Source organism: Eubalaena glacialis, chromosome 12 (assembly GCF_028564815.1).
Source record: "Eubalaena glacialis isolate mEubGla1 chromosome 12, mEubGla1.1.hap2.+ XY, whole genome shotgun sequence".
Classification (NCBI taxonomy): Eukaryota; Metazoa; Chordata; class Mammalia; order Artiodactyla; family Balaenidae; genus Eubalaena; species Eubalaena glacialis.
In genome coordinates this window covers 532,770-560,543 of record NC_083727.1, presented here as the reverse complement: position 1 = coordinate 560,543, position 27,774 = coordinate 532,770, and the positions used below count along the sequence as shown (strand labels likewise).

The following is a 27,774-nucleotide window of genomic DNA, read 5'->3' as shown; positions in this document are numbered from 1 at the left end:
GTGACGTGGCGTGGCGTGGCTTGCGTCATCCCTCGGCGCCGCGGCCGGGAGCCGTAAGTCATGGAGGTAAAGTTGGTGTCACCGGTTCTCCTGAGCGCGCCCTTCGGGGTGCGGCGCGGGAAGCGCCGTCCGGGCCGCAGCCGGTGCCGCGGCGGAGGAGGGCGGCCGTGCCTGCGCTGGGTGGGCGCCTGCTGGACGCGTCCCGCCCCGCCCTCCTGCTTCTTGGCGCCGTTCGACCCCACGTCGTTCCTGGGGCCCGAGGTCCCGGCTGCAGTTCGCGAGGACGTGGTGTGGGGGCCGAGGGGACGCCCTGCGCGCGTGTGGAGGCTCTGTTCACCGGGGCCGGGGGCGTGCACGCACAACGCGCCATTGGTTATAGTTTTTGTTCTGACTGGCCTTCGCCCCTAATGGAAGTTTTCGCTAGGTGGTACCCTGGGCAGTGTGGGAAGTGTGTGTAGGAATACTCACCTCTGGCATACATTTGCAAGTCAGAATTACATTGGACATTTTTAGGCCATTTTGATAACGTAAAACTAAATCACAAGGGTCTCATTAACTGACCGTAGATCGGATTCAGTGGGGTTGCCTCAAAATAAGGATTTTACTTACATTCCTGTCTCAGGGAGTTCAATGTCAGTCATCTGTCAGCAGTTTTAGCCCTAGCTGCTACTTTCTGAGTACTATGTGCTAGGTGCTTTTCAAGTATTATCTCTAATTACTGCAACCAGAGAAGGTGATAATATTTTGCACCGTTTTACAGTTAAAAGCCTCAGGTATGTTAAGTAACGTTTTCAAGGCAAGAGGTAAAGAGTCTGAGGAAGGATTTAAACTCAGATCATTCCAGCTCTCAAGCACAGGCCGTTTGCACTACCCCATGCTGCTCTGGACAAGACACTGAAGTATCAAAAATGGCGTGGGAGGTGCACACACATGCACACAAACATGCAGGGTTTCTGGCTTCTAGTGGGGGACGGGCATGTTCCTGAGCGTAATACACAGGATGATGTATTTATTGTCATGAGTGACAATCAGAGCATTGCAGCATCTAATGTTTGTTGATTTGAGGTTGGATTTTATTGCCTAACAGAGTATGGGCTTAAAAGTTAACATAGAAGCCACCTTGTAGAATTGTATGTGTCTTGGTAGGGGTAGAATATAGCCCTTCCTCAAGACCTCAAGATCTGAAGGTCTTGGAGACTTGGAGGGGTGTATTGCAGCTCAGGGTAGGAGGAGCCAATCATTCATGTAACTCTTACTTTTCATTTATTGTGTGCCAGGGTCTATGCTGTGTCCTGGGGATACAATGTTGTATAAGACGTGGTCTCTGTGCTCTAAGATCTTACTGTTTGGTTGAGTCTGAGGGACAACTGTGTTGATCCAGTGTCTACAACCAAAAGAGACCCTTTTTACAACTTCAGGTGCCAAATCCAGGGCCCACTTTGCTAGTAGAGTAGATGGGCTTTTGTGCAGAAATATCATTTCTGCCTGTCACCTGTCACTCCAGAACTACAGCTCATTCCTTTAGAGTTCGAATCCTTTTTAAAAATGCAAGGAGTCCCTTTTGATGCGAATGTGACCTTTTAGAGTTATATTTCTGTGTTAGTCCAGAGACAAACCACACTAGTTTTTGCACTAAGATAATTTGATATAAAGAGTTAACTAGGTAAAAATTGTTAACTAGTTATCTGAAAGGATAAAAAGAGATCTCTGCAAGTAGTATTGTGGACACGGCAGCTGCGGGAAGCAGTCACTCCCCCTAGGACTGAGGGAGCTAAGGGAAGTGGTCGGAATTTTAAAGCTTAGAAACTTAGAGGAGTGCCCCTGCATGGCTGAAACTCAGGGGTCTAAGCAGGAAACTGAGCTGCCCAGCTACGTGTAAGGGCCTGGCAAGTCTGGGAAGCAGAGTTCTGAAGGGAAGGCACTGACGCATGGTGTTGTGTCTGTGGTGGGCGTTCGGTGGTAAAGCTGGGCCTACAGGTGTCGGGAAGACTGCAGACTGAGTTCAGCTGCTGCTACAGGGCAGTGCTCAAAGGAATAGGAAGCGCACAGGAAGCCCCAGGCTGCAGGCGGCGGGAGCAAGTCCCCTCACCCCCCGCCGTCCCGCAGTGCTCCTAGGGGTGTGCACCGACTGGCTGAGCAGGTGTCCCAGAGGACCACTGAATATTCCACACGAGTCTCTCGGGCAGCACCTCACCTGCTAGGGCCTGAAAGGATTGCTTGACAACCAGGCCTGAGAGGGGGAAGTGAAGCCTCTGGGGACAGGATAACAGGGTGATGCTGACCAGGATGGAGGAACTTAGGCTGGCTGGCTTCCAAATCAGGGAGCTGCCAGCAGGTACTGATGTTAGAACACAGAGACCCCTGAACTTGATACATCACATAAAGACCCCAGGTCAGTTTTAGACCTAGAATGTGATCTCTTTGCAGGTTTATAAGATGAGCTTCGTGTAATGTCGGGAAAATTATGAAAATTTGGTTTTATTTAATCCTTCATGGAAAAGCAGTGTGGTTTGCTGCTTTTTACACCATATAGGGAGTCAGAGTTATGCTTTTTGCTTCTCTTTTAACTCATTATGCTTGATTTTCTGTTTTCCCACCCCTCATTAAAAATGCTTATTTTGATAACTTTGGGATAGCAAAGGAATGCTGAAAGGAATAAGGCACTATCCATAAAATATACTGAGCTTCTGTAAATTCTTAAATACTATGATTAATAAAGTAATTTAAAATGTTTAAACATTTATTTGGAAATATTTGCATAAGTAATCTTTAGTTAACATTTAATCACAATGTTTTAATCGTATAGTTCTCATGGCATTCAGAAAGTGTGTTAACACAGTAGCTATACCTGAGTATATTCTATACTCAGAATAGAATATACTCAGAACAGACAGAATAGAATTTTCATGTGACTTAAATACATACTAAAATTAATTTTTACTTCCTGTTAAACAGTGTGTTTTATGTTTTATATTTCAGATATTAATAGAGGATCCTATTACCACGTGTCTTTCTCCTTCAGTGTATGATATGATTTGTAAACTCGGGTTTGAAGCCAGAGAAAATTGCGATATCAGTAGTATTGTAACTCAAAATGGTGAAGTATGCTGGACGACAATTACAGACTGTGTGGTTTATACAGAATCAGGTTTGTACTTTCTCTGAAGCCCAAACGCCCGTCAATACTGTTGCATTTAAAATGTCTTGACCTGTAAAATTTCCCTCTCTGCTCATTGCTTTTTGGGTCAGGAGATGTTATAGTACAGGCTTAATTTGAAAGAGAAAAGGAATCGGTGTGGAAAGAGGGAATGAGGCCAGAGAAGCATAGGAGAGTTAAGGGAAAGCTGGACTCTGAAAACCAGGTGTGAGAAGGAAGGGGTCGGGAGGCAGTGAGGGCTGAGGGGCTCTCAGCTCACGGCCCGTGATCCAGGTGGAAGAGGGAAGAAGATAGAAGTCATATGAATTAAGGGTATAGAATGACCAGTGATACATGCAATTATTTTAAATGTCTTCCAGGCATTCTTGTATGTCTTTTGAAGTAGGGATGTGGGTTGGGAAAAATAATAATAATTGTAAAAATTATAAGCGAATGTGCTGTGGCCCAGCAGTTCCATCCAGGAACATACAAGACAGGCCCAGTCACAGGTATGAACGTGTGTTTGTGCCAAGTTACTGCAGCATTCTGTAATAGAAAAAGAAAGAAAGAAAGAAAAAACATTGGAAATAGCCAAATGTCAAGCGGTAGTGGATTGATTAAGTAAATTATGAAAAAAAAAAAAAAAAAAAAGCCTGCAAGGGAATATTATGCAGTGGTGAAAAAGAGTGAGGAGGCCCATCTTTCTGATCCAGAAATCTCTCTGAACTGTATGGCTGAGTGAAAATGTAGGAGGAACACATATTTGTATTATTTGCTTGTGTATGTATAAATATTTCTAAATACACCCAAGGAATTTATAACAGTAGCTGCTATAGGAAGGAGAACTGGTGGCAGGAGGGAGACTTTCACCCTTTTATATTTTTTGGTCGTGAACCATGTGAATGTTCAACCAAAACTTATCAAAAAAACAAAACCAAAAATTCATATTCTAAATACGTTCCAAAATAATTAATAATAATTATTATTAATAATGTCATTGGAAATCTCCTAGTCTAATAATGTTACATTAAAAAGTCAAGTTAAAATATTTTATATAACAACATGAAGCTGATTTTGTACAAACTTATATACAGATAAAGAGATTGAAAAAATGAAAAAATGTTTGTTCTCTTCTTTGAACCTTTCTGTATTTTTCAAACTCGCTAATGAGAGTTTTTCTTTTATAATCAGATGAACACTATGTAACTTATTTTCAACAACATGAGTATCTTTATTGTAAGTTCAATTATAAACTGGTTGCCAACTTTATGGAAATTTCATAATTAAAACCCTTTTTCTTTGATGATTTAGGCATTTGCATCACACGATGTGGAGCTGTGGTACTAACTTGCTTTCTTATCCTTGAAGCCCAGGGTCTGGATTACGGGGGAAGCGTGAGGCTGCTGGGCCCTGTGTGCCAGGCTGTCCACTTACATTTGTCGTCTCTGACCAAGGGGCAGTTTGAAACGCGATATTCACCGGGGCTCCAGTGGACAGGTGTTCCAGAGGTTTGGCTTTTGAACAACCTTTAGAAATAAAAGACTGCAGATTCCACTTTAGAGGCCCTTATTACTTGCTGATTTTAAAGGGGTCTCCTCCATCCTCTGGGCCCTCGGCTGTAAGAAGGCTTGAGTGTTGCAAGGCAAAGTTGGAGCTGTTTGCAAAGCCCGCAAAGCCTGAGCTGAGAGACATCCTTTGACCAAAGGAAGTTTTTGGATGCAGTGTCAGGATTGGGGTTCAGGGACGTAGTTTGGTGCATGGGTGCTGGTCCTGGGACAGAGAAAAATGGACAGCTCCAGAAAAAAAGAAAGACCTTACAGACCGGTAGTAAGGTGTTCTTGAGACGGTGGGACCGGGAGATCGGAGGTGGGGATGCTTGGCTTGTTGAGGGCGAATAGAAGGGAAGAGGAGTAGCTTGGGGCCCAAACCTTGTTTTGGATGGCTTGATGGTTGGTTTGGTGGTTGGTTCAAACCAACCATTTCACTTGGAACATTAAATGATTACAGTAGAGCAGTAACTATAAAAGAGTCTAATTCTAAAATACTTTGGATTTCCTAATGTAGGGTGGAAGGGTGTTCCCTTTTCCCTGTGTAGTAGCTCCCTTAAGTGGCAGGGTGAGCTGCCTTATGTTTATCTATTTTTAAGAACTAATCAAAATGGGAAATAAGATGTAGGTCAAAATATTTGACCTTTCAATTTACAATTATGCCAGATTTATTGCTTTTAATAAGCATTTAAATAAATAAAGAACTTTCCAAAAACTCCTTAGATATTGAACATCTAAGGAGTTAAACATCTCTCTTGATTCTTTGGATATTGTTATATTTATATAGAAAATGTTTACCTATACCAAAAAAGTCATTAAAATATGCCAATTGAAATCATTAGAGGTTTGAACTCCATTAATAGAACTGTGCCTTTGAGAAATAATACTTACTGAACACGAATTCTAACATATGTCTTATTCTAAACAGTTATTTCCTGAAATGTTTGATGCCTTGGGAAGTCTTCAATCTCTTGCTATTTCTCTTAGCTTAATGAAGCTGACATCATGTCTGGAGCGAGCCCTGGCTGACGTAAGTGTGAGGACTCTTTCGTTGTTGGTCCAGTAAAGTATCAGAAAGAACATTAACCTGTTTTGCAGTTTCGCCCAGATTTCTTGATTTTAAGTATTGTTTTCCTATACAATCACTTAGCACAGATTTTTAAAGTATTTTTCTTTTTGAATGATTATGAGATCAAAAACGGCAGTGTCTTCGGTACTTTTGTCCTGTCATTTGTACAGACGCTTGCTTTATGGGCGATTTTTTTGTTAACATCATCTGACTCATAATACGATTGTTACACAATATTTGTTTGAATTTTAGGTGTATTTACTGATTGGGAAGGAATGCCCCTTTCTTTTAAGAGATCTGATTGCATCTGAGGAGCTCGCTCAAGTCTTTGGGCAGTCTGTGGTAAGCTTGTTCACCTAAACCTGATGGAGTAGACACAGCGCAAAACAGTTGATGTTAGCTGTACTTCTGTTCCTCAAAAATTGATGCTCTGTTAGGAAAAAATTAATTTCAGTGATTCAAGCATATTTTCCTTTCCCACATCCCCTTTCCAGCCAAAAGACACACCTCCCTCTTGTCCTGAGTGTTAATGTGGTTTGATAATAGCCTCTGGTGTGATGACTGCTGGTGTGAGGGCCTCAGGTGTAAGAGCCTCAGGTGTAGTGGTAACCTTTGATGTGATGATCTCTGGTGGGATAGCCTCTGATATAATAACCTCTGGGGGGCCAGGCAAATGAGCAATTTGAAGTCTTTTGATCCACTGATTACGTATTAATTATAATACTAATTCTGCAAGTTATAAATGATAATACTAACTTATTCTAGAATAAAATTTTAACCCTTTAAAGAGTGATATTATAGTTTTATTATTTAAAAAAATCAATATTTTTAACATGCGAGAAATTATACCTTTTGCAGCTGTTCAAACTTACCGTGGAAAAAAAATTTAGATGCCAATTAAAAAACGTGCAGAGCTATGTACGTTTTCAAACCTTCTAGAGGCCACATGATCAAGATCGTTTAAGACCAGTGAATAACCTTCAGGCAACTGAATAAGGCTGGGCTGAGGTGAAGGAGGAAGCCAGGGTAGTGCCAAGCCGGGAGGACACTACAAACAAGACATTAAGAAATCTGTTGTCAGTAGAGCTTTCCCACTCTTACGGTGGTTCCTTACCCCTTGTCAGCTTAAGGATTGTTTTCTTTGGCGGAGGGTGTGGAGGGAAGTGCAGACTGCTTGGTGTCACGCTGAATTCTTAAGTTCCGTCGTTTTCTTCTGCTCTTTGTTTCCTGCCTGTGTTGTGCAGTGAGCCTTTTGCCTACCCGCAGCCTTTTTAGCTCCCAGATAATTTTCCTAGTTCGTTGGCATATATATTTCTGATTGCCCAGATGGTATGAACAATTAATTTAAAATAATACTAAATTTAAAACAATATTAAATTATTAATATTATAGTCATTAACATTTAATTAAGTTAAGAGTACAGTATTTAAAATTAGTGTGAGAGCCAAGACTTCCCAGAATAGCATCGAAGGACCGGCTGTCAAGCTTTTTGACATTGAGTTGAAACCCCTCTTTATAACTTCCTGCCCTTCGAGGGAAATCCAGAATGCATCTGTCTCCTCTTCTCAGCAAGCCTTTAAGTTGTGTGAAGACAGCTTCTGTCCTCTCCTGAGTCTCCTGGAGGCTCAGCTCTTCTTTCGTATGACGTGGGGTTGAGTTCTTTTTGTCTCTAAACGGCTTCCGTTCTTCTGAATCTCCTCTAAGGTGTGGCGCTCCAGACCCAGAGGTAGCCCATGGAAAGGTAGAATTATTGCAGTTTGATAAGCAGGGTCCTTGTATTGGGAGGGTCTTTGGTTTGTAGATGGAGGGACAGAGCAGGTGAACGGTGAGCTTCAAGTCAGAGAAGAAGCTGGAGCCTCTGTGGTCTGGCTCCTCGTCACTGCCCTCTGTGTTTTATCACGAGCACACGCTGCTCACTGTGGAGTTTCTGTTTATCTCTTTCTGTTTTATTTTATCTAGATACTGGCCATGTTGATGTATGGTATGAAAGCAGTGTAGCCTGGGTGGGATCTCATCCCCCTTTGTGGCTTTGTGGCCTCTGAAACCTTGGTCTCACCTCTCTTTGTTTATATTTTTCTCTTCTGCATAGTGGGAATAATAGTACTTTCCTCAGAGGTTGTCCTGAGGGTGAGTGAGTAACAAATAAACACAAAATGTGTCTGACATGTTGAATGCTCAGCAAGTGTTGGTCTATTATTATTGTTATCATTACTGTATACCGTTGGTTCCATTAATTCCAAGAAGAGAGCTCACATAATCCCAGTGTTGTATTGGTTTACTCAGTGACCCGGTGATCTGCCCCCTCACCACCTAGATGGACGTGCTCAAGGTCTTCGTGGGCTCTCCGTGCGGACTCAACCTTCGCAACGTCCTGTGGCACGGCTTTGCGGCACCTCAGGAGATTCCTCCAAAGTAAGGTACTGGGGGAGGGATTCTCTCTCTTTTTTGATATACTTAAGAGTTTGTTTTATTTTGAATTTCACATCGAGGAAAGATGTATTTTGAGAAGAATGAGAGTTTGGGGACAGGATTTTGAAGATAAAACTGAATGTTAGTGGCAGAATGACTGGCGTGGTGATAGGGTTATGATTTCACTGACTTGCGCCCCAGAAGCGCAGGTGGTGACGGGCACAGCGCCCTGGTGCGTGGGAGACCCAAGGTTCAAGCTCACAGGTTTCTGAGACGTCACTGGTCCTCCTGACCACTGCAGAGCTCCATCCCCACAGCCCATGGAGTTTTCTGCAATTTAATGCTATTTTATTTTCTTAATTTTAAACTTTTTTTTTTTGAAAGTAGAGCTTTTTATATGTGTGCTGAGTTCATTTGTCTAATGGATCTCTATGGTATTTTCCACTAGATACTGTTCAATGATGATATTGTTGACAGCAGGATTGGGTCAACTACTAAAGGGTTACCTTCAACAAACTAAGTTCACATTGGCACATCGACCTTTCATAACTCTTACGAGCTTAGAGGATTTGATCGTTTTCCCTGGTAAGTACCACATGCCACATTTTTCCCTGAATATATCTCTGTAAAGATATTTATAGAGTTATTAAATAGCATTGAGACTTGAACTCTGTAGGTGGAATAGTTATTCCCCAGGGGCAAGATGCCTTTGAAAGTTTCATGAAGAACCTCTTAAATTTGGCCACATCAACCTTTACCTCTTCCCACAGTGCCCCCAGCGTTGTCTGAGGGCCACGGCTACGTGACTCAATGTTAATGATAAAGTTAGTTCATCGTGCAGATATGTTGGCATACAAATGGCTTTGGACCAGTTTGTAACGCACTTTCCCTTCTCCTTTTAGCTCTCGTGCCTTTGTACTCATAATCATTATGCCAAAAGTACCAGTAGTATAAATGTTCTCCTATATCATCTTTCGTTTTCATGAGAAAGCCATTTACCAAATTAGTGGGGTTGGGGGACACAGGACTTTGAAAGAGCAATTAAACCATGTGTTTGCTCCAGGCTCATTCTTTTCCACCTTGGCTGAAGTGTTGTGTCTGTATTTGCTGACGTTAATCCTGGAGGGAACAGTACAGACCATCTTGGTCCCGGCAGTCGTAGCCTTTCTGTATCATGGATCCTTCTGGTAGTCAGGTGACAGCCAATAATGTATATATTCTTTAAGACTTTATTTTTGTAGAGCAGCTCTAAGTTTACAGCAACATCAAGAGGGAGGTGCGGGGATTTCCCGTTCACACCCCCCCATGCACAGCCTCCCCCATTATCAACATCTCCCACCAGAGGGTACATTTTTTACCAAGGATAAACCTACATTGACAAGTCATAATCACCTTAAGTCCATAGTTTACCTTTGGGTTCACACTTGGTTCCTGTATCTTCTGAAGATATATTTAATTTTCTTGGTCAGTGTGGTCAGCTTGTTGACCCTGAACTTCTCTACTCAAAGTTGTTGTAGCTTAAATCACTAAAGAGATGTAGTTGCCCACGTTCCCTTTTTCCAAGGGTGCCTGTGGTCACCTGCAACCCTGGCCCTAGTTCAGGTGGTCTCACGCTTAGGTGGCACGCTGCCCAGGGCCCACGGTTTATCTTCCTGAAGGGGCCGGCTCAGCGGCATCACTCCCTAAGTGTGTTCACACCTTTTTTCCAGTTGATTAGTGTGGTTGTGCTTAAAAATATTTGCTATTTTTACAGATGTTACTTATGAGGTACTTTCAGTATTAGAAGAAGTGATGAAGAAATCCACTTTTATACTAAAAATCATGTTGCCATATTGGGAAGTTGCATTAATCAACTTCAAGTCAAACAGGTACCTGAAGTGTGGCATTACAAAGTGGTCATTGGCAGCTTGGAGGCCAGGCCTTCTTAAAACCCTAACCTTCCTGCTTTGTCGCTGTTGGACTTGGAGCAGGTAGGAGCGGGACTGACTCAAGGGCAGACCCAAGCATAGAATATCTTCATATAATTAACTAAAAGGCATCTTGTAACTGTGTTTTAAACATTATTTTTTGTACAGTTTTTGTACAATTAATAAAGATAATTATTTTTATTTAACTAATAAATTTATTTTTATTTAAAAATTAAAAAAAATTTTTTTGGCTGCACTGTGCAGCTTCTGGGATTTCAGTTCCCCCATCAGGGATTGAACCCGAGCCACAGCAGTGAAAGCCCGGAATCCTAGCCACTAGGCCACTAGGGAACTCCCTGATAATTATTTTTCAGAATCAACTTATTAATATTTTTTTGAGTTCTTATTGTGACTGAAACATGGTGTCCAATGTTAGAGAATCATGAGAGAAAGAAGATGTCAGTTTGTCTCTGTATTCCCTGGGGAGCAAGCCCAGGAGAGTAAGCATCAGGAGGTCAGTGGTCTTTACTTCCTTTCAAGTTACCTTATCCTCATCTGTACATTTGATTGGATACCTTGAGAACCCACTGAAATCCTGGTTTCTGAGTATTTTTTAGAAGTGATGAAACAAGTTTAGCAGATCTTTGATGACACTTTATTCTACTGCAGCTGCTAAAAATGTTTCATCATACATTAAAACACTAGAAAATAGTTTTACAGTAACTAGTCTAATGAGACTTCGATTCTGTTTTTGTTTCTCATATTAGTGAGTAATGTCACTCCTCCTTGCTTTGGACACATATTGGTAGTATCTGGAATACAGCACCCTTATTATGGTGTTGGTGCCAGTGTTTACTTTGAAAACGTGAAGTTTTGCTTATTTCCTTCAATTTCACAGGTTTGCTGACTGTGCCATCTTGTTATTGGTGCAACTAGAGACTGGACTTAGGAAAGTTTTTGCCACAGTTAACAAATGTCCAAAGAGACTTCTGACTGCTGAGGTACACTGCTTTAAATGGTTGATGGTGACTGTTGTTGCTGTATTGACATTTTTCTGTGCCTAATTAAAAGTTTTTAATATCATATTTTTGCTTATTGTTAAATGAATTTTTTAGCTAAGAACTTTCTTTGGAAGGCTTGACTGTCATTTTTTGTGGCTTCCTATTGTGATTTTATATGTTATATATTTATTTTATTTGTGATTGTCTTTGAGGGTTCTGTCATATTTCCAAGTAGTCTTTTAAACCTAATGGTGTCATAAAATGAGTTGATGCTTATGTTTTCTCTGTAGCCATATTTACTGGTGTACTATTGTAACCCCATGAGGTGGGCCGTGGGTGGTCTACAGCATGCCCTTCTCGAAGGATACTGCTTCCTTTTGGCCGAAACTGCCAGGGAGGCTTAGCGATGTCTCTGGGTGGCCATGGGCCTAGTTAGCTATGGGAGAATCCATTAGGTAGGGGAAAGGGAGAATATATATTATGGGACAAACAGCAGCATCTACCATACTTGGTATTCTTGTTTCTTTCACTAGTTCAGCTTCCTCTTTTTGCCCCTTTATATAGGCATTCCTCAGAATTCTGTTCTCAACCCTGTACTCTCTTTATATTTATTCCTTGGGAGACCTCACATAATACCATGCCTTAAGCTGTTACCTGTGTGGGAGCAACACCAATTAGTAAATACTTTGAAACTCATAAAAATGAAAGCACAACATGGCAAAAGTTGTTGATGCAGCTAAAGCAGTGCCAAGAGGGCAATTTATAGCATTAAGTTCCAGCAGTCTCCAAGGCATTGTCTCTAACTCACGGTTCTTTGATCTCCTGAGTTAGGTTTGCACCTGTTTGTTGAATATCTTCATATGAGTTTTCCCCAGCATCTCAAATTTACTTTATTTCAGAAAAGCAAATTTTTTCTTCCACAAATTTGTTCTCTGGTATTCCTTATTATCCTTATCCTCTGAATTGCTCTGCACCAAGCTTTAGCACCATCATATGCTCTGCCTGCACTCCATTCTCCTCATGGACCTGCCCTGCTGATCGGTTCTACCCCTGATTTGTCTTGTGGTCCTTCAGTGCTGAGGCCTCACCTGGCTCCCCATCACACTCATCTGGTAACTCATCTCCCACAAGTCTTGATGATTCTCCTTCTCTAATCCATTCTCACACTGCCACTAATTATTTTCTAAACTCACGAGTATTCCTGTGTCTTTTATGGTTTCCTCTGCTTAGAAACCTTCCATGGCTCCCAGCGCCTGCCTGCAAGGCTCACGCTTCTGCATGGCTTGTAAGGGTGTCAGAGTCTGGCCTCAGCCTTTCTCCAGTTTGTTTTCCCTCTGATTCCCCAGCATAATTTAAGCTCCTTGCCAGTTCCTGAACATGCGTGTCTTTCCTCTCACTTTGCCCACTGTCCCCTGCCTGACCACTCCCGGCCACAGTGGTGACCTCCCAGAGCCACATCTACTCAGATCTAACAGCTGCTTTTCTCTGCGTTCTCTTTCTGTCTTATCTTGAGGCAGTTCCGCTTTGCCTTATGTGCATTTTTGTAGAGCTCTCTGGTGTAGGCCCCTTTGGAGTGGGTCATCCATATTTATGTCCGCTGGTGCCCACACCCGGTACCTTTCATGTAGGCTCTGCCCAGTCCAGTGTTGAGTGAAGCCTGGGTCTTCCAGCAGAAACTAGAGCCCCAGTTGTCACAGCTCTCACTCGAGTGCTCTTAGAATTGACTTCATGGTAACATGACCAGTCACTGCACGGCTCTGTGGTGTCATGAATTTGGTTATTTAGTTGTCATTTCACTGCACAAATAAATAGTGTGACTGTTTCTACAGAGGATGTAGTTTATCGAAGAATATCTTAAATTTTAGCCCAGGCTTTTATCCAGAATAAACATAGCATCAATTTATTTACAAAGCAATACATACATGAAAATTATAAAGTGCTGTGCAAATGCTATAATTATTTATTGAATACTTGTTATGGCATAAGGTCTCTTCAGAATCACTGCAGGATATGAAGATGAGCAAAGACCTAGTGACTTTTAGAAGCTTGTGTGTATTAGGGGTGAGAGATAAGACATTTATACCAACTCGATAAAATAAGGTAGAAGTTGGGCATTCTCTGGCAGTCCAGTGGTTAGGACTACGCAATTTCTCTGCCGTGGCCCGGCTTCGATCCCTGGTCAGGGAACTAAGATCCCGCAAGCTGCACGGCGTGGCAGAAAAAAAAAAAGGTAGAAGTTAATTCACATCGTTTATGGAGATGAATGAAAAGTTCAGCTTTTTTGAGGAAGTAGTGGGGATATTTAGTAGGCAATTGAGTATTTAGAATAGAGCTTGGAAAAAATTTTAGGGTCAGCAATACATGGGCTTTAGAGTCATCTGCACAGTAATAAATGTTCAGGAGTATTTGATTATATTAAAATGAAAATATGTAAATAAGCATTAATAAGTATAACACATTTCTTGAGCACTTGACTTCCACAAAATACTGATTTTGACACACAGTGTGTAAAATCCTACTGAATTCCCCAGCAGCCTTTGAGATGGGCATTCCTCACTTCCAGTTTTGCAGAGAAACCTGAGCATGGAGGTGCTCAGGGTTTCACTTGTAGAAGGTGTGGAAGATGGGATTAGAGTGCTGAGGCAGCCTGGCCCCGAGCCGTGTCTATAAAGTCTGGGCTAATTACACCAAGAAGCATGAAAAACAAAGGTTATTTGTTGGAGAAAATATTCAGTTGTGCTCACTTGCACACAAATACCAGCCATCAGTAGAAGTGCTCTGTGTGAGTAGTGATTTGTGAAGTTGTGGCATCATAAGTGTTAGAAGTGTCTGAAAGATGTTTAAAAAAAAAAAGAGAAAAAAAATGCTTGGAGGGTAAAATATTTAAGTATGCTAGTCAAATGTATGCTTTAAAAGCCCAGTTTGTATGAAGAAATTGAACAGCCATTTTACCCTTAATTTGCAAAATAAAAATGCTGTTTTCTTATCAAGTCCTTAAACCCAATTACAAACTTTAAATTCAAATCTATAAGATCATAAAGACCCCTTAACTGAGATATGCTGATTTAGATCAGACCTCTGGAAATCTGGACTATGATACTTCTGACTTTTATTGTCATTTCTATCCAGTATTTATTACTGCTTTCACTCAGGCCTGATTCTCAAATATTGGCATTAACCTAAAATGTGGAGCTAATGATTGAAGTCACAAATAAGCCAGATGTTTTCTGTCTGTGATCAGTAGTCCATGAACAATAAAAAAACATTTCTCAACAGAAAAGAAAAAAAAAAAAAGTATCTGAGCTACAGTACTTGTGAGAGCAGTATTCTAACACGGCTAAACCGCCAGGGTTGCTGTATTTTCATGTCTTTTATATTGTGTTTATGTTGTCAATGACATTCTTCCCAAAGTGTTGCTAGATAAAGATTTATTTACAAAAGAAGGTTTCATATTTGTGGCCCTGTGCTAGAATTTTTTCCTGCTTTGAATAGTGTCACACTACTTGTATTTTGCTTTAATTATTTCTTTTATTTCCTTTTCTGAAGTCAACAGCTCTTTATACTACCTTTGATGAGGTAAGTAATCTTATAGGGTATTTTGAAACAAATAAAACATTGTATTCTTTTAAAATTAAAATTAAAATTAAAGATCAGCCATAATTCATATGCTTACAGGAAAATGTTGATAGTCATATAAGCAAAAAAAAAAAAGAAAAAAGAAAAAGGGGATGATAATGTTGAATATAGTTTTCAGACTAATTGAGACCCAGTCTTATTAACCTAGTTTCTAAAGTTATGGAAAGGCCATAACATACATATATACATATATACACACATATATACATATACACATACACAGTGTTTGCAAATACACATAAACACACATATACACGTATACCTGTATACACACACTACACATAAACACACATAAATACACATATACATACATATGCACATAAATGCACACACACACATATATACATGAATATACATAAACACACATATACACACCTATATACATGTAAATATACATAAACACATACAATTAAGAATACATATATATATCTTCTTAAAGTCATTGTATTGGTTGAGAAAACCTTTTCTGAACAGGTGGTTGCTACGTTCTTAAGACTGTCCTTATTTCATTTAATCTGCTTTGGACTTACACAGCATGTCATACCAAATGTACAATATCTTTTGACACTGAAAGTTCTGTATGTGTACCAGTTAATCAGCTTACTTCTTTTTGGTGTTCTAGATATTGGCAAAACACTTGAATGATGGTAAAATCAATCAACTTCCTCTTTTCCTTGGAGAGCCTGCAATGGTAAAGTATTAGGCATTTACAATCTAACGTCCTTTTATTTATGGATGTGATTAGCACTTCTCAAAAATGATGTTAATTTTGGCTTGTGACGTGCCCATAAGAAATGCTTCTGAAGCATTCCCATGTCTGAACTTCATTGTCTGTGCAACTGTCATTTGCTGGCTCTGAGCCCAGCTCAGGTACTGTGCTTCATGCTTTTTGTTTAAATGTCCTTCTCCTAAGGCCTGATGACTTAGCTGACCTGATTCTGAGCAATATTTGAATTTGTGGGTTTTGTATTGCACTGGTAGCAGGGACTGCATCTGCTTCGTGAATGACAGCAAAGTCAGATGCGACTAGTAAGACAGAGTGTTGGATGAGAAGGTAGTTATTTAGAGCCATTTTCTATTTATCACAGTTTTGTATTTTATGAAGTTATTGCAGTGACTACTTTGGACTGTAAATAGAATTTTCATATTTTCTCCTTTTAACTGGGAGTTAGCAACCTCGGTTCCAGTTCCGGCTGTGTGACACTAGGCAGATTCCATACGCTCTCTGGGCATCCTTTCTGCCTTCAGGAAATTAGGATGATTGAACTAGTTTGTCTAATTCTGTTTGTCCATCAGCAATTTGCCTGGGTCAGCAAATTGGGCTTTCTGACTCAATTTCCTCTACGTTGTGGAAGAGTCCTTGGATTTCTGCCATTAAGAAAGAAGCAGTGTCTTCATAGGGCTTCAAAAGTAAACAAGTGATGTGAGAGAGGACATGTAAGAAGGAGAACCATGAGGGGAAAGAAAAATGGTGTTGTCCTTGCAAGAGCACAGCAGTGGATTCTTTTATTGATTGGAAAGTTGGCTTCCAAATGTGGTCAACTCAGTTCTCATTTTTCAGGAGGGTGAGAATGAGAAAGGGTGCTTCTACTAAGCACTGGAGCCATGCAAGCAGTTCTGTAGCCCTGGTGGAGAGTTCTACAAACTTCTTAGGTTCTTATCAGTCAGCCAAGGAGCAGGTACAGAAACAGGGCTCCCCAGGATATCCTGCCTGAGGAGCAGGAGGTACAGTTACAGACAACAGGGCTCCCTCAGGGGGAGTCCTGCCTGAGGTGGTGGGGCGCAGTTACCGAGGACGGGGTTTCCTCAGGGCCGTCCTGAGCTAGTGGGGTGCAGTCCTGCCTGAGGTAGTCGAGAGCAGTGATAAAGCCAAGAGATCCCAGGGACTATCGTAACTTGATACTTTTCCGTTGTGTGACCTTGAATGACTTTCTTTTTCAGGCTCACTTTTCTGTAATGAACATTGCAGCTCCTCAGATGTTTCGGGCTTGCCCTTTCTGGGCCTTCGGACTTTCCTTCTTTCTGCTGAGAACACTAACCAAATATTTTCTGTGTCCTTTTTTTGATAGGAATTTCTCTGGGATTTCCTGAACCATCAGGAAGGTCCCCGTCTAAGAGATCGTTTAAGCCATGGGGAAATCAGTTTACCTGAATTTCCGAAAGAAGCAGCCAATCAGTTGCTTGCGTTTTCCTTTGTACTTTTACTCAGATTTATTGATGAAGATCTATTATCAGTGTTTAAGGTAATGTGTAGGAAAGAAAATTAATTAGATTCACTATCATTAAGTTATGAAGGAATGTAGTTTATTTTCAAATGTAATTAATTATATTTTAATCATCTTTTGTTTTAATTTATATGAGTACAGTGTGCCTCCATCTGAACATGTGTGCATGTGTACAGGTCTTGTCTGTAACAAATCAATCAATATTACTTGATCTCACCTAAAATAATTCACCCTACTTCCTAAGCATACATTTGCTTGTGTTTTTAACAGTGATGGGATATTGCAAACCAGAGAACAAAGTATAAAACAGTATTAACTAAATAAATTGGAAAAATTTACAGAGGACTATTAAATGAGAGAGTAGAATATTTGCATTTGTCAATAAACTGTAATTCTTTTATATTTTAAAAGAAATAATTTAGGTTAGATTGTTAGTTACATTTTAATCTTTTTTTCAGACTGTACATGTAACAATTATGGTAAAATTTGTTTCAAAATTCCAACAGGATAGAAAAATTAATACAAAAAGTGAAAGTTCTCAGGAATCCCTTCTCCCAGAGGTGACTGCTGTCAGTAGCTGGGTGTCTCTGCTTCCACATCTTTCCATGAGCCTGCAGTGTGGGTTCCAAAGCAGGACATACTCTGTTTTGTAACTAGCATTTCATTAACAGTTTATTTTTGGCAACTTTGTTCTACCTTACTCTATCTCAGCTGCTTGATACCCCATCTTATCAATGTGTCATTATTTGTCTAAGCTGTCCTTCATTGATGGGTGATTTAGAATTTTCTCTGCTGTGGAAAATGTCTAACCATGATGCTGAAATTCTTTTGTGAACTTCCTGTTAACGTCTTTGCTCTGTTTTATTCAGTTTCATTTTCCTCACTGGTTTATTAGCCTTATTTGCCATTTTCAGAGTATGTGTTGCTTGTTACTGGTCTTTAGGTTTTGATGTTTTTGCTCTCTGACTTATGCATTTGAAGTCGTTCTTAAAAGACCCTTTGCTTTCCAAAATTATAAATGTATTCACATGTTTTCCTGTATAGTTTTATAGCTTTTTTCCTCATTTACATCTATTGATCCAGCTGGAATTTATTTCACCTGGGAGTGAGTTAGAGAATCTAGCTGTACTTCTTTTCTTTTTTTAACAAATTGCTTGCAAGTTGGCCGAACACCATTTAGAGAATAAATATCTCTATACTGTGTGCACTGGACTCCAGACCTGGACTCTCTCTGCCCGTCTTTACTAAGCTTCATGATACAGTTTGATATCTGAGAGATTACTTTCCCACCCCTCTTCTTCTTCAGAATTGTCCTGCCTCTTCTCTAATTGTTATTATTCCAGTGAACCTGTGTAGTTAAAATAAACACAAAGCCCAAGCCCAACCAACCAGCCCACAGGAATGGGCTCCTGATGGACTCATGTGGGGATAATTGACATTTTTGCAAGATTGAACATTGTCCCCTGACACAGGCCAGTCCCCACTCTTCACTCTCCACGTTCAATCCTCTACCTCAAGCTGATGCCCCAGATCTGCGTCCCCCTCCTCTGCCACCCCCACTGCTCCCCTGAGCCCCTGGGAGGGGTGTGGCCCCCATGTGTCACCACTGTGCTCTGAGGCCCTCCTGGGGTTCCTGTCTAAGGGGAGAAGCCGTGTGTGCTGTGGTGGCTGCCAGCTCGTCACTGACTTCAGGTGTGAGTCCTGGCGACCCCGCTGGACGTTCACCACACAGTGAGGGCTGGTTTCTCTCTGCTCCGTGTAGCACCCGTGTAGGTATCTGCGTGAGTGAAAGTTGAGTGCGTCTCTTCTCCAAGTAACGACTAACTATATGAGTTGTTTTGTGCTATTGAGAGTTCTAGGTAGTTACTGCTTATACGTAGGAAAGCTCTTGACTTTTGTGTATTAAATTTGTCCACTCTCAACTCACTGACTTTGTAATAGTCCGCCAACTTGGGTTTTCCAGTTATACAGATGTGTCAGCTGTAAATAATGTTATTTTTACTCTTTTAAAAATGTATGTTTGGCAATTGAGTGTTTATAGTATGTAATCCTCTTTTAGTTATATTGATTTTTAATGTTTAAATTCTTATGTCCTAGTTTTTTAGGAGAATCTCTTACATTTTCCAATTGTTTGGCATCTTTTTTTCCCCCATTTATTTCTTGTTTTGCTGCATTGTGGACAGAGTGGCCTTTGTAATTTATCATTGTTAATCAGCCTCATTTAAAAATTTTGTTGGTTATGGTTTGACTACTATGTTAGACCTATTTTAATGAAGAGTCTTGCTTTCTTTTAGCTGAGAGAATTATGTGAAGGAAGCTAATTGGAAATCGGGACTCTTAAATGTCCTAAGATGCAATAGAAGAAAAGTAGAAGCCTGACCAGAAGTTGTAGTAACAATTGTCTGTTTTCTCTAAAGCAGGAAAAAGCAGCAGTGAGAGCACTGGTGAGTGTTGCAGAAGCCTACAGCGCTCGCTGCCATCCCGTTTCTCAGCTTAAAAAGCAGGTGTGTGGGGAGGGGCGTGTGCAGGTCAGCTGTCGCAGAGATTTGAGAGGTACAGGCCGGCCTTGTCCAGCCGGGCTGCAAGTTCGCGGACCTGGCTTTGTAGCCTGTGCGCCTCCTGGACGCATGGCCTTGGCCAAGCCACTGTGTCTTTCTAAGGTCCAGCAGTTAGGGCTGTGGTGGAGTTTGTGTCCTCGGCGTTCTTGGTACTTGATGGGTGGCTGAGTGCTGTTAACCTGGGACCGGTCATAGGTGTTGCTTTTCGGTGGTGAGGGACGCCAGCTTTATGAGGCCAGCCTTTGTTAACCTGTAAAGTAAACAAGCAAGCAACAAACTTTCTTAAGCATTTCTACCAGGAAGTTACAATTTGGCGAGTAGCTTAGGGACTTTATTTTCTGTATGGTAGGCGGTACGAGGGGGCAAAAATGGGGTCGTCTCCAAGAATATAATAACCATGATAGTTGCTAACTGAGAAATTCTAAAAGGAAGCTGTAAAATCAGCACAGAATGGATTGGGGAGATTTGCAATGGCGCTGGGGAGAAGCCGAGCCTGGAGAAGACAGGTCCTGAGTAGCATCAGGTAGGAGGGGGTTATCAGCAGATGTGCAGGAGCAGAATCCAGCGGCGTTCTGTCCTTGCTGTTTGAGGGAAGGAATCAGCCTGAGTTCCTGTGTCAGCGGGTCCTGTTTGCGATGGCGCGTCAGGCTGCCCTGGTACCTTTATCCACTCGCATCGCACTGTCTGCCCATCGTGATTCCGAGCTTCCAGAACAAAAGCCGTTAGAAGGAGGACCCAGAAGCGTTCAGGGAGGGAGGCTTCAACGAAGGAGGGAAGGTTCTGGAAGGAAGAGAAGCTTTGGGGAGCCAGGCTTCCTGCTCCTTGGCTGCTGCTTCCAGGTCCCTGGTCGACGCCCCTTCCTTTCCCCACAGTGGGCGTTTTGCACCTTCACCTTTTCCGTGGCATCGTACTCCTGCCGCATGTGATTTAGTCACCTTTTATTCTGCAGCCAGTCTTGCATCCTGTTCTTTCGAAGTCCACTGCTCGGGGTATCAGCTGCATAACAAAGTACCTCGTTTGGTGGCATCAACAACAACCACTTAATTTGCTTGTGCTTTTGTGGGTCATAAATTTGGGACGGGCTCTGCCGGGCAGGAACCCATCTGAGGAGTGGAAGTCTGTGCTGGGTGCTCGGCCAGCTGCACCCGAGCGGAGTTGGGGACGAGGGGAGGGGCCCGTCTCCGACCTGCTTCTCCCTGTGTTCTCAAGGCCACGGCCATTCGCCACGGCTGGCCCCGACCAGGGGCGGGGACACGGACCAACTCTCACCAGGAGGCGTCAGAAGACTTTTGGACACTTCCTTGGAATCCCATATTTCACCTGCCTCCCTTTACCTGATTTGATCGAGTAACAGACCCATCACCGAGTTTTAAAGTGTGGCATCTGTAACAGTTTTACAGATATGTCTTTTCTTGGAAGTGATGACAACATCTGTAACAACTTAAAAACATATTTTGTAGAACATTATTTAAAAGTCTTGAAAAGCAGTTGTACATTGTCCTGTCAGGTGCTGAGCTGTGAGAGGAGCATCGGAGTTTGGCCTCTGCTGCCTTTGCCTGAAGGATCCGAAAGGGAGGCTCAGCGGTGAGTGCCCCCCCCAAGTCACGCAGGCCTCGCGGGGGTCCGAGAACGTCAGCCTCTGAACGATTTTTTTTCTCTGGCAAGCCCGTCGGGAAACAGCTCCCAAGGAGGGGTTGCTAGGTCTTGGTGACTGGAGGGCCAAGACTGGGGGTTCAGGGCCACGGTCGGGGGAGAACTGTTTGCAGAGACCAAGGGCACAGGGACGAGAGGCAGGCCTCGTGGGGAGGAGGGTGGCATCTGGCAGAAATGGTTAGTGGACGGTGTGACAGCGGGTCTGAAGCTCAGGAGAGGAGTGGGCGTGGACACACTGCAGAGTCAGCTCTAGGGAGGACTCTCGCGGGTCACGGCATCTTCTGACAGCACGTGCATCGCCCACAGTGTGTTGTGTCGTTTATTTTTACCTCTCCCTCTGATGGTGGCTTTTTCATTTTATTTTTGGGGAAAGCAAGTTGCAGATGGAGTGCTTTGCTCAGTGAACCACTGAAATAAATATTGTTCTGCACTGGCACTAATTAGGCCTCTTGCTCATTGTCATGTATCTTTAAATGTTTTCTGTTTTTCAGATCAGAAGGTAATTCTGAAATAAATGCCTGCCACTCTTTAATCACAGAAATCATGGCTGAGCTGTGTCGCCATGTGCCCGGGGCCCACCGCGTTCCTCACGACTGGGAGCACCTTCCTCCTGAGAAGTACGTTCAGGGGATCCTGGGTGAAGTATACTGGGGTCGCCGACTTCGCAGTGTTCTGTGTTTGAAGTCTTACACGTTGAAGGTAGTGTTAGAATCCCACTGTGTCCCAGGAGGAATTACTAGATAAGCCCTGATGGTGCGTGCGTTGGTCTGTCTGACGGACGTTACAACACACGATCTGTTCTCACCATCAACACCCGCCCAGTGTAACGATTGCAGCAGGAAACCGAGACCGCGTTGGAGGCCGCGGCAGGTGTGCAGGCCGCGGAGGACCGGCGACCATAGGCCCTCGGGACTCTCGCTCTGCCCTGCAGGTGGCCCCAGCTGCTCCGTGAGCTCTGCAGCATCCCTGTCCGGACCCTCTTCTGCCCCAGAGCCGTCCTGGAGGTGCTGGCCGTGCTCCGGAAGATCGGCGCCCACTGCCGCCGTGTGTGTGGCCAGGTGGCCGCCTGCGCGGAGCTGAGGCGCCGGCAGTGGGAGGACAGGAGCCTGCGCTCCCGGCAGCGGCGGAACTACCTGCGCCTGGTTCACAGGTGCGCGGCTCGCGGGTCTCGTTTAGAGGAACTCTTCTGGGCAGCTCTTGACCTCTGGGTACACTTCTACCCCTGACTTCAGAGAAATACTTACTTTCAGGAAAAGTTACATATGTGTCACTTTAAAATACCATTTATAATTTTGGGATATGGGTTCTACGGACCCGAATGAATATTTGGATTTAAAATAAAACAGCAGATTTACCTGGGGATGCCAGCGTTGTGTATTTTAGAATGTGCTACATCCTCACGAAATTACCATTTTGGACAAATTCCTAGAATTTTTGGGTTGAATGGTATCTGTGGTTTTGAAGCTTTTAGTAAGTATTCCTTTGCTTTCGGAAGGTTACATCCAGTTTACACCCTCACCGGCGGTTGATGAGATGATGCTGTGACATCACATCCTTCCCTAAAACGGGATATATTTTAAAATTCCTCCCGGGAAGACTGGAGTCTGACTTTAACTGGAATTTGGTCCCAGAGACGTGGAACCCATTCTCATGTTTAAGCCATTTGTGTTTCTCCTCTTGGGAGAGCCCTTTGCTGAACGTTGACTTGTAAGAAAGGAGCCGCCGCTGGGCAAAGGGAACAGGAGCCGGGTGGAGGGACCGGGTGCCGAGCGGTGGAGCCTGGTCCTCAGAGCAGGCAGGGCGCCTGTGGGCTCAGAACCAGGCGAGGAGCTCAGGCCCAAGGTTGGGGGGCATCCCGCACAGCCTGCAGGGGCCGGGGCTCACGGCCACTGGAAAAACGGCCGTCCACCCAAGAGTGTTCTTTTGAGAAGTTTGGATTTAAAGACTTTTGAAAGAAGGAGTGGTTAGGTGAAACATTTTTCTCCTTATAAAGGTGATAAATACTTACGTTTATTAACTTTTAACTTACTTTATCTATTTTTAGTATTAAGCTTCTGTCTCCTATGCTTTACCTGATTTTATTGCTGATTGCGCTGGAATTGGTCAACATTCATGTGGTTCTTGGGAAAAATACTTCAGAATATCAGCAGTATCTAAGGTCAGTGTCCTCACTTACAGAAGACAAAGCTGTGTTTTGGTAATTCTGAATCATGTTCACTCCTATTGGTTATTTTCTTGGTGATTTTTTTCAACCCCACAGTCTGGTCCTGAACTGTTCTTCTCTGTGGACTTCAGTGCAAATTTGTGAGCCTTTAAAACTGACACGTTTCGGAAAATTTAATGTGATTTACATGTGAATGATTTTGGAATTCCTCCCTCTGGTGTAAGAATAATGTCCAGACAGTGTTATCGGGAGGAAGCTGGAGAGGCTGCCACCGTCTCGGGCAGCTGTGCGGATGCCTGGGGCCAGGCCGCGGCTCAAAACCGTGGACTGTCTCTGCCGCGGGGCCGCCCCGGGTACTGTAGGGTGGTGTCCTCCACCCACTAGACGCCAGTAGCCCCCAGTTGTGACGACTAAAAACGGCTCAGATGTTGCCACAGTCCTCTGGGGGCAAAATCACCCTAAGTGAAAGCTATGCCTCTAGACAAAGGGTCTGTGGATTTTCATCGTATTATTCTTTTAACTTCTCCCTAAGTGTGAAAATTTCAAAAATTCATAGTTGGAGAAAATTTTAGGCTACTTGGGAAACTTTGAGGAGAACTCGGAAAATCTGAAAATGGCACTTCTTCCCATCAGTCAGAGGTAATTCCCCTGTGAACTTTCTGACGAATTATCTTTCAGGAAAAGCCTTTCAACAGCAATAGCTGCTCCAGGTGGGACGTGTCTCCTTTGAAGGGGTAGCCCCTCTCTCCGTCAGGGCGGGTGAGGCTGGTTATCAGGGTGGGAACAGGAGGCACAGCCCCCGAGGTCCTGTGTCCTGTGGGTTTATTACGCGTGAGTGTGGTCCAGACGGCCTCTAAGGTCCTTTCTGGAACCGAGTCCCATCAGCTAAGAGCATCCGTCGTATGTGGATTTGGGAGAGAAAGATGGAGGGTGTGTGAGCTGTGTGGAGTCTGGGCGTCCACCCCCTCCAGTGACACTCTAGTTCGGCGTTCTTCTCCTTCATCCAATTTGTATTCTCTCGTTTCTGTTTTGAATGTATTTCTTTTTCTTGAATCCACAGACAAAAATTAACTACAGAACTTTAGTTGTAATTTCAAAAGGGGGATACCTTTAAATCATTATTGCATTTTACAAGGGAATAGATAAAGAAATTGATTTCTTTCTTTTAAACAGGTTCTTAAAGTCCATCTTGCAGTACACAGAGAACCTGGCGGCTTACACCAGCCAAGACAAGAACAAGTGGGATGAAGCTGTCAATCTCACACAGGCGGCCTTGTTGAAAATTTGGACTTTTAGTGGGAAGAAACAAATGTTAATACATTTAGCCAAGAAATCCACGAGTAAAGTAGTCTAATAAGTCAGGATGCTTTGGGATCTATCAGAAAACCCGACCTGAGTAGACTTCACAGCATGTGAGTTGAAAATCCAAAGGCAGGGTGGATTCCAGGTACTGCTTGATCAGGGCACAAGGTCCGTTGCTCTGCAGTTTCCTGATTTGCTTTTCGCAAGTTGTTGGTGTGAACCTCAGGCTGAATCCCTGGGAACCAAATGGCCGTAGCAGTTTTGGGCCTCATCTCCCAATGCATGCTGTCCAGAGGAGAGATTTTTCTCACCCAGGTGTCACCTAGGAATGGGCAGCTTCATCTTACTGGCCACAGGCCTGACCTTGAAACGATGGCTGTGGCCAAGACCCTGCCCTGCACTCACCAGTCAGGCTGGGTGGACGTCTACTCCTGGACCGGCCACTGGGGCGTAAAGGGAGGACTTGAGCTGGTCACCCTTGTCCCTGGAGCTGAGAGTAAGGTTGATATGATTCAGATCTCGAGGGAGAGGGTTGGGGAGGAACAGCTCCTGGAAGGCGCTGGGCAGCAAGCCTAACGGTCAGCACGTCCCCGGGTTTCCACGTTTGGTGGGTTTAGTGCAGGAACCAGGAAGGCAGAGGAGTGAGGGCCAGGGCTGCAGCCGGAAGAGCCGGGTCAGCCCTCGCAGGAGGTGGCCTGGGTGGCCACTGCAGGAAGCTCCTCGTCCGCTTAGGTGGCAGCAGCAAGGCTGTGGTTCTCCAGGAACCCCTGCAGGGCTGCCCCCAACCCCAGTCTGTGTGTGCTCGGCTGCACCCACCTGCCGTGATGCACGGCCTCCTCCAGCCTTGCTGGCAGGTCTGGCCTCCCAGGAAGGACTTCCCACGGCCTGTTCTGGCTTCTCAGCTGTCAGAGATAAGCGTGGAGGCCGCCGTGGGGGAGGTGGGGCCGTGTGACAACAGCCATCCGTGTTCCGTCTGTCGCTTCACCAGCCCAGTACCTGCAGCCCCTCCGTAAAGTGAACTTGTGGGAAAGACAGTGCGAGCTGCTTCTGCCTGATGTGGTGCCAGACGCCCACGTCGGGTGTCCACCTCTGGAGGGGGTGCTCCTGTGGTCGGTCACGGCCTCCTGGCTGTGGGCTCGAAGGCTTACCCACTCCTAACCCTCCTGGTGTTGGCGCTGCAACGGGCAAGGGGGAAAACGGACCGACCTGTACTATCACCAAGCCAGTGCAGGATGTGTGGAGCCCAGCGGCCGCTAGGCTGGCGGAAGCTCGTGTTAAATGCTGCTGCTCTGCAGCTCATCGCGTTCCTTTGCCCTCAGCTGCCCACCTCTGTTGGTTGTGGGTCTTCACCTGGTAGATTGACCCAAAACTCATTCCTGAAAGGGCTTTCCCGCTAGAAATCTTCCTAGTTTTGGTAACTAGTTTTCTGTTGACTTTTATCCCTGGAAATGGGCATCCTTTCCCATGGGCCCCCAAGTCCCCGCCTGTGGCAGCAGCCCTGTCCCCAGGGGCGTGGGGGGCGGTCACCCCCATTACAGTCGGCCCCTCTCGGTTCTTTGGTTCCCTGGCGCAAGGCCGGCGCTGTGGGCGCGCCCTCAGTCCATCTGTGTAAGGGCTGCCTTGGGGGCCTAGCCTTCCCACAAGCCGTGGCTCCGAGGGGGTCACAGGGCTGCTCCCCCCTCACCTGCTTCCTTGATCGACCATGTGTCCTGGTGGCTCAGAGAGGAGGGTGCCTGTCGGGTGGACAGCAGCCCCAGGTGTCCCCGTCTCCACCACTTCCTCCAGGGGCTGCTCGCAGGGCTGGAGCGCGTGCTGAGGTCTTGGAAGTGGTGCCGGGAGAGCCACCCAGCGGATGAGGCTTCTGCGCCGTGGTGATGGGGGGTGGGGGTCGCTGACGTCCACAGTCAGGTCACCGTGTCACCTGACGCCAGCGGTGGGCGCGCTCGTGGGACAGACGTCAGCATGCTGTGCACTCAGCTCCTCCTCACACCCACGAACCACTCTGATACCTCTGGCCCTCGACTTCCGGTCTCCTTGCTTCCAGGCCCCTGACCACCTGGCCACACTTACCAGTTGCTTCCTCCGTGAAGACCCACCCTCACGGCCATGGGTCCTTCCCGGCGCTTGACCTGCCCCCCGAGACAGTGGGGGGCTGCCCTTGAGGCTGTAACAACTACAACTTTCTCCTTTAGGTGGTGTCAGTGGATTTTGCAGAAATAAACAACTCGTACTTGGGGCAGCCGGCCGTGGGAAGCTCTCCTGAAGCCTGTGGGCACACGGCGAGGAGGCGTGGGCATGAGAGCCTTTTGTCTCTGACCTGGGCCTTGGAACGTGCGCAGCCTGGTCCTGCGAGGGCGTCTGCGGTTTCAGAAGGAGATGCTCCAGCAGGCGCCGACCCGATGCCGCGGCGGCTCAGACGACACCTCCCACCGTCTCGGTCACGAGGAAACTAGGAGCCTCGGGGGAGCCGGGCTTCTAGCCGGTACACGGGTCCGGAGGGCAGCTAGGAGAGTTACTGTCATGGTTGTGTCCCAGAACCCTTGGGTCTGTGCTGTGGGCCTGTTCGTGGCTCAGCCCCAGCCCCGCACAGGCCGCGCCCGCTCAGCAAGAGCCTCCGCGAAGGCTCAACACCCACACCCCAGACGCCGGTGCTGGCAACTCAGAGGCACGTTCGGCCGTCACTTCGCCGTCAGTTTTCCGTCCATCCTGCCCCAAGACGATCTCCTGTCCTGCCCAGGACTCTCGCCGGTCTTGGTCTGGGCTTCGAGGTGCGGGAGCTGTCTTCCTGTGAGCCTGGGCGCAGGCCTCCGTGGGTGCTGCCCCCGTGGTCCCAGGACCCCAGCGTGGACTCCCACAGGGAGCGGCGTGCATCCTTTTGGTGTCGCGCTGCGTCTGCAGGCCCTTCCCGCGGCAACGTGACACCCGTGACAAGCGCCGCCCTTGCTGGGGTGCCGGGCGCTAGGGCGGTGTGGCTGGTGCCTGCCCGCCCTCGGGGAGGCCACGCCGCTCCTGGCCGGTGCTGGGCTGGGCGCTGCCCGCGGGCTTCCTCCTCTCCGTCCGCTCTGTTTTCTCTGTCCGCCCTGCTACTGCAGAGCCCTTGCCTTGATCGGATGCTTCCCTGCGTCCACGCGGGTGGCAGCCGCAGCAGAGGGGCTGAAGCTCATTGT

The 27,774-nt window shown here is 45.1% G+C and overlaps 1 protein-coding gene across 10 annotated transcripts; it reads left to right on the top strand.

The window, feature by feature from the left end:
• Positions 1-31: 31 nt before the first annotated feature.
• Positions 32-27,374, top strand: ERMARD (ER membrane associated RNA degradation). Of its 10 annotated transcripts, XR_009702802.1 has the most exons (19): positions 32-66; positions 2,980-3,148; positions 4,505-4,644; positions 5,612-5,713; positions 6,005-6,094; positions 8,067-8,164; positions 8,610-8,746; positions 9,915-10,131; positions 10,967-11,069; positions 14,616-14,645; positions 15,328-15,396; positions 16,775-16,948; positions 19,348-19,434; positions 20,996-21,072; positions 21,633-21,758; positions 22,073-22,291; positions 23,186-23,299; positions 24,479-24,717; positions 26,800-27,374. XR_009702802.1 is itself a non-coding variant. In XM_061206799.1 (18 exons), the coding sequence occupies exons 1-18, from the start codon at positions 61-63 to the stop codon at positions 24,657-24,659; spliced, it is 2,034 nt and encodes a 677-aa protein (XP_061062782.1). In that variant the 5' UTR covers positions 32-60; the 3' UTR covers positions 24,660-24,853. The 10 variants fall into 10 exon arrangements, 9 of the variants coding, with proteins under 9 accessions (XP_061062782.1, XP_061062781.1, XP_061062780.1 ...); XM_061206799.1 differs by lacking the exon at positions 26,800-27,374 and having other exon boundaries at positions 9,915-10,029; positions 19,351-19,434; positions 24,479-24,853; XM_061206798.1 differs by lacking the exon at positions 26,800-27,374 and having other exon boundaries at positions 9,915-10,029; positions 24,479-24,853.
• Positions 27,375-27,774: the final 400 nt, after the last annotated feature.

Excerpts from the sequence above, each read along its gene's own strand:
- ERMARD (XM_061206794.1), top strand. Across the intron at positions 21,073-21,632 it reads TCCGAAAGGGAGGCTCAGCG|ATCAGAAGGTAATTCTGAAA; the intron begins GTGAGTGCCCCC and ends TCTGTTTTTCAG. Across the intron at positions 22,292-23,185 it reads TACCTGCGCCTGGTTCACAG|TATTAAGCTTCTGTCTCCTA; the intron begins GTGCGCGGCTCG and ends ATCTATTTTTAG.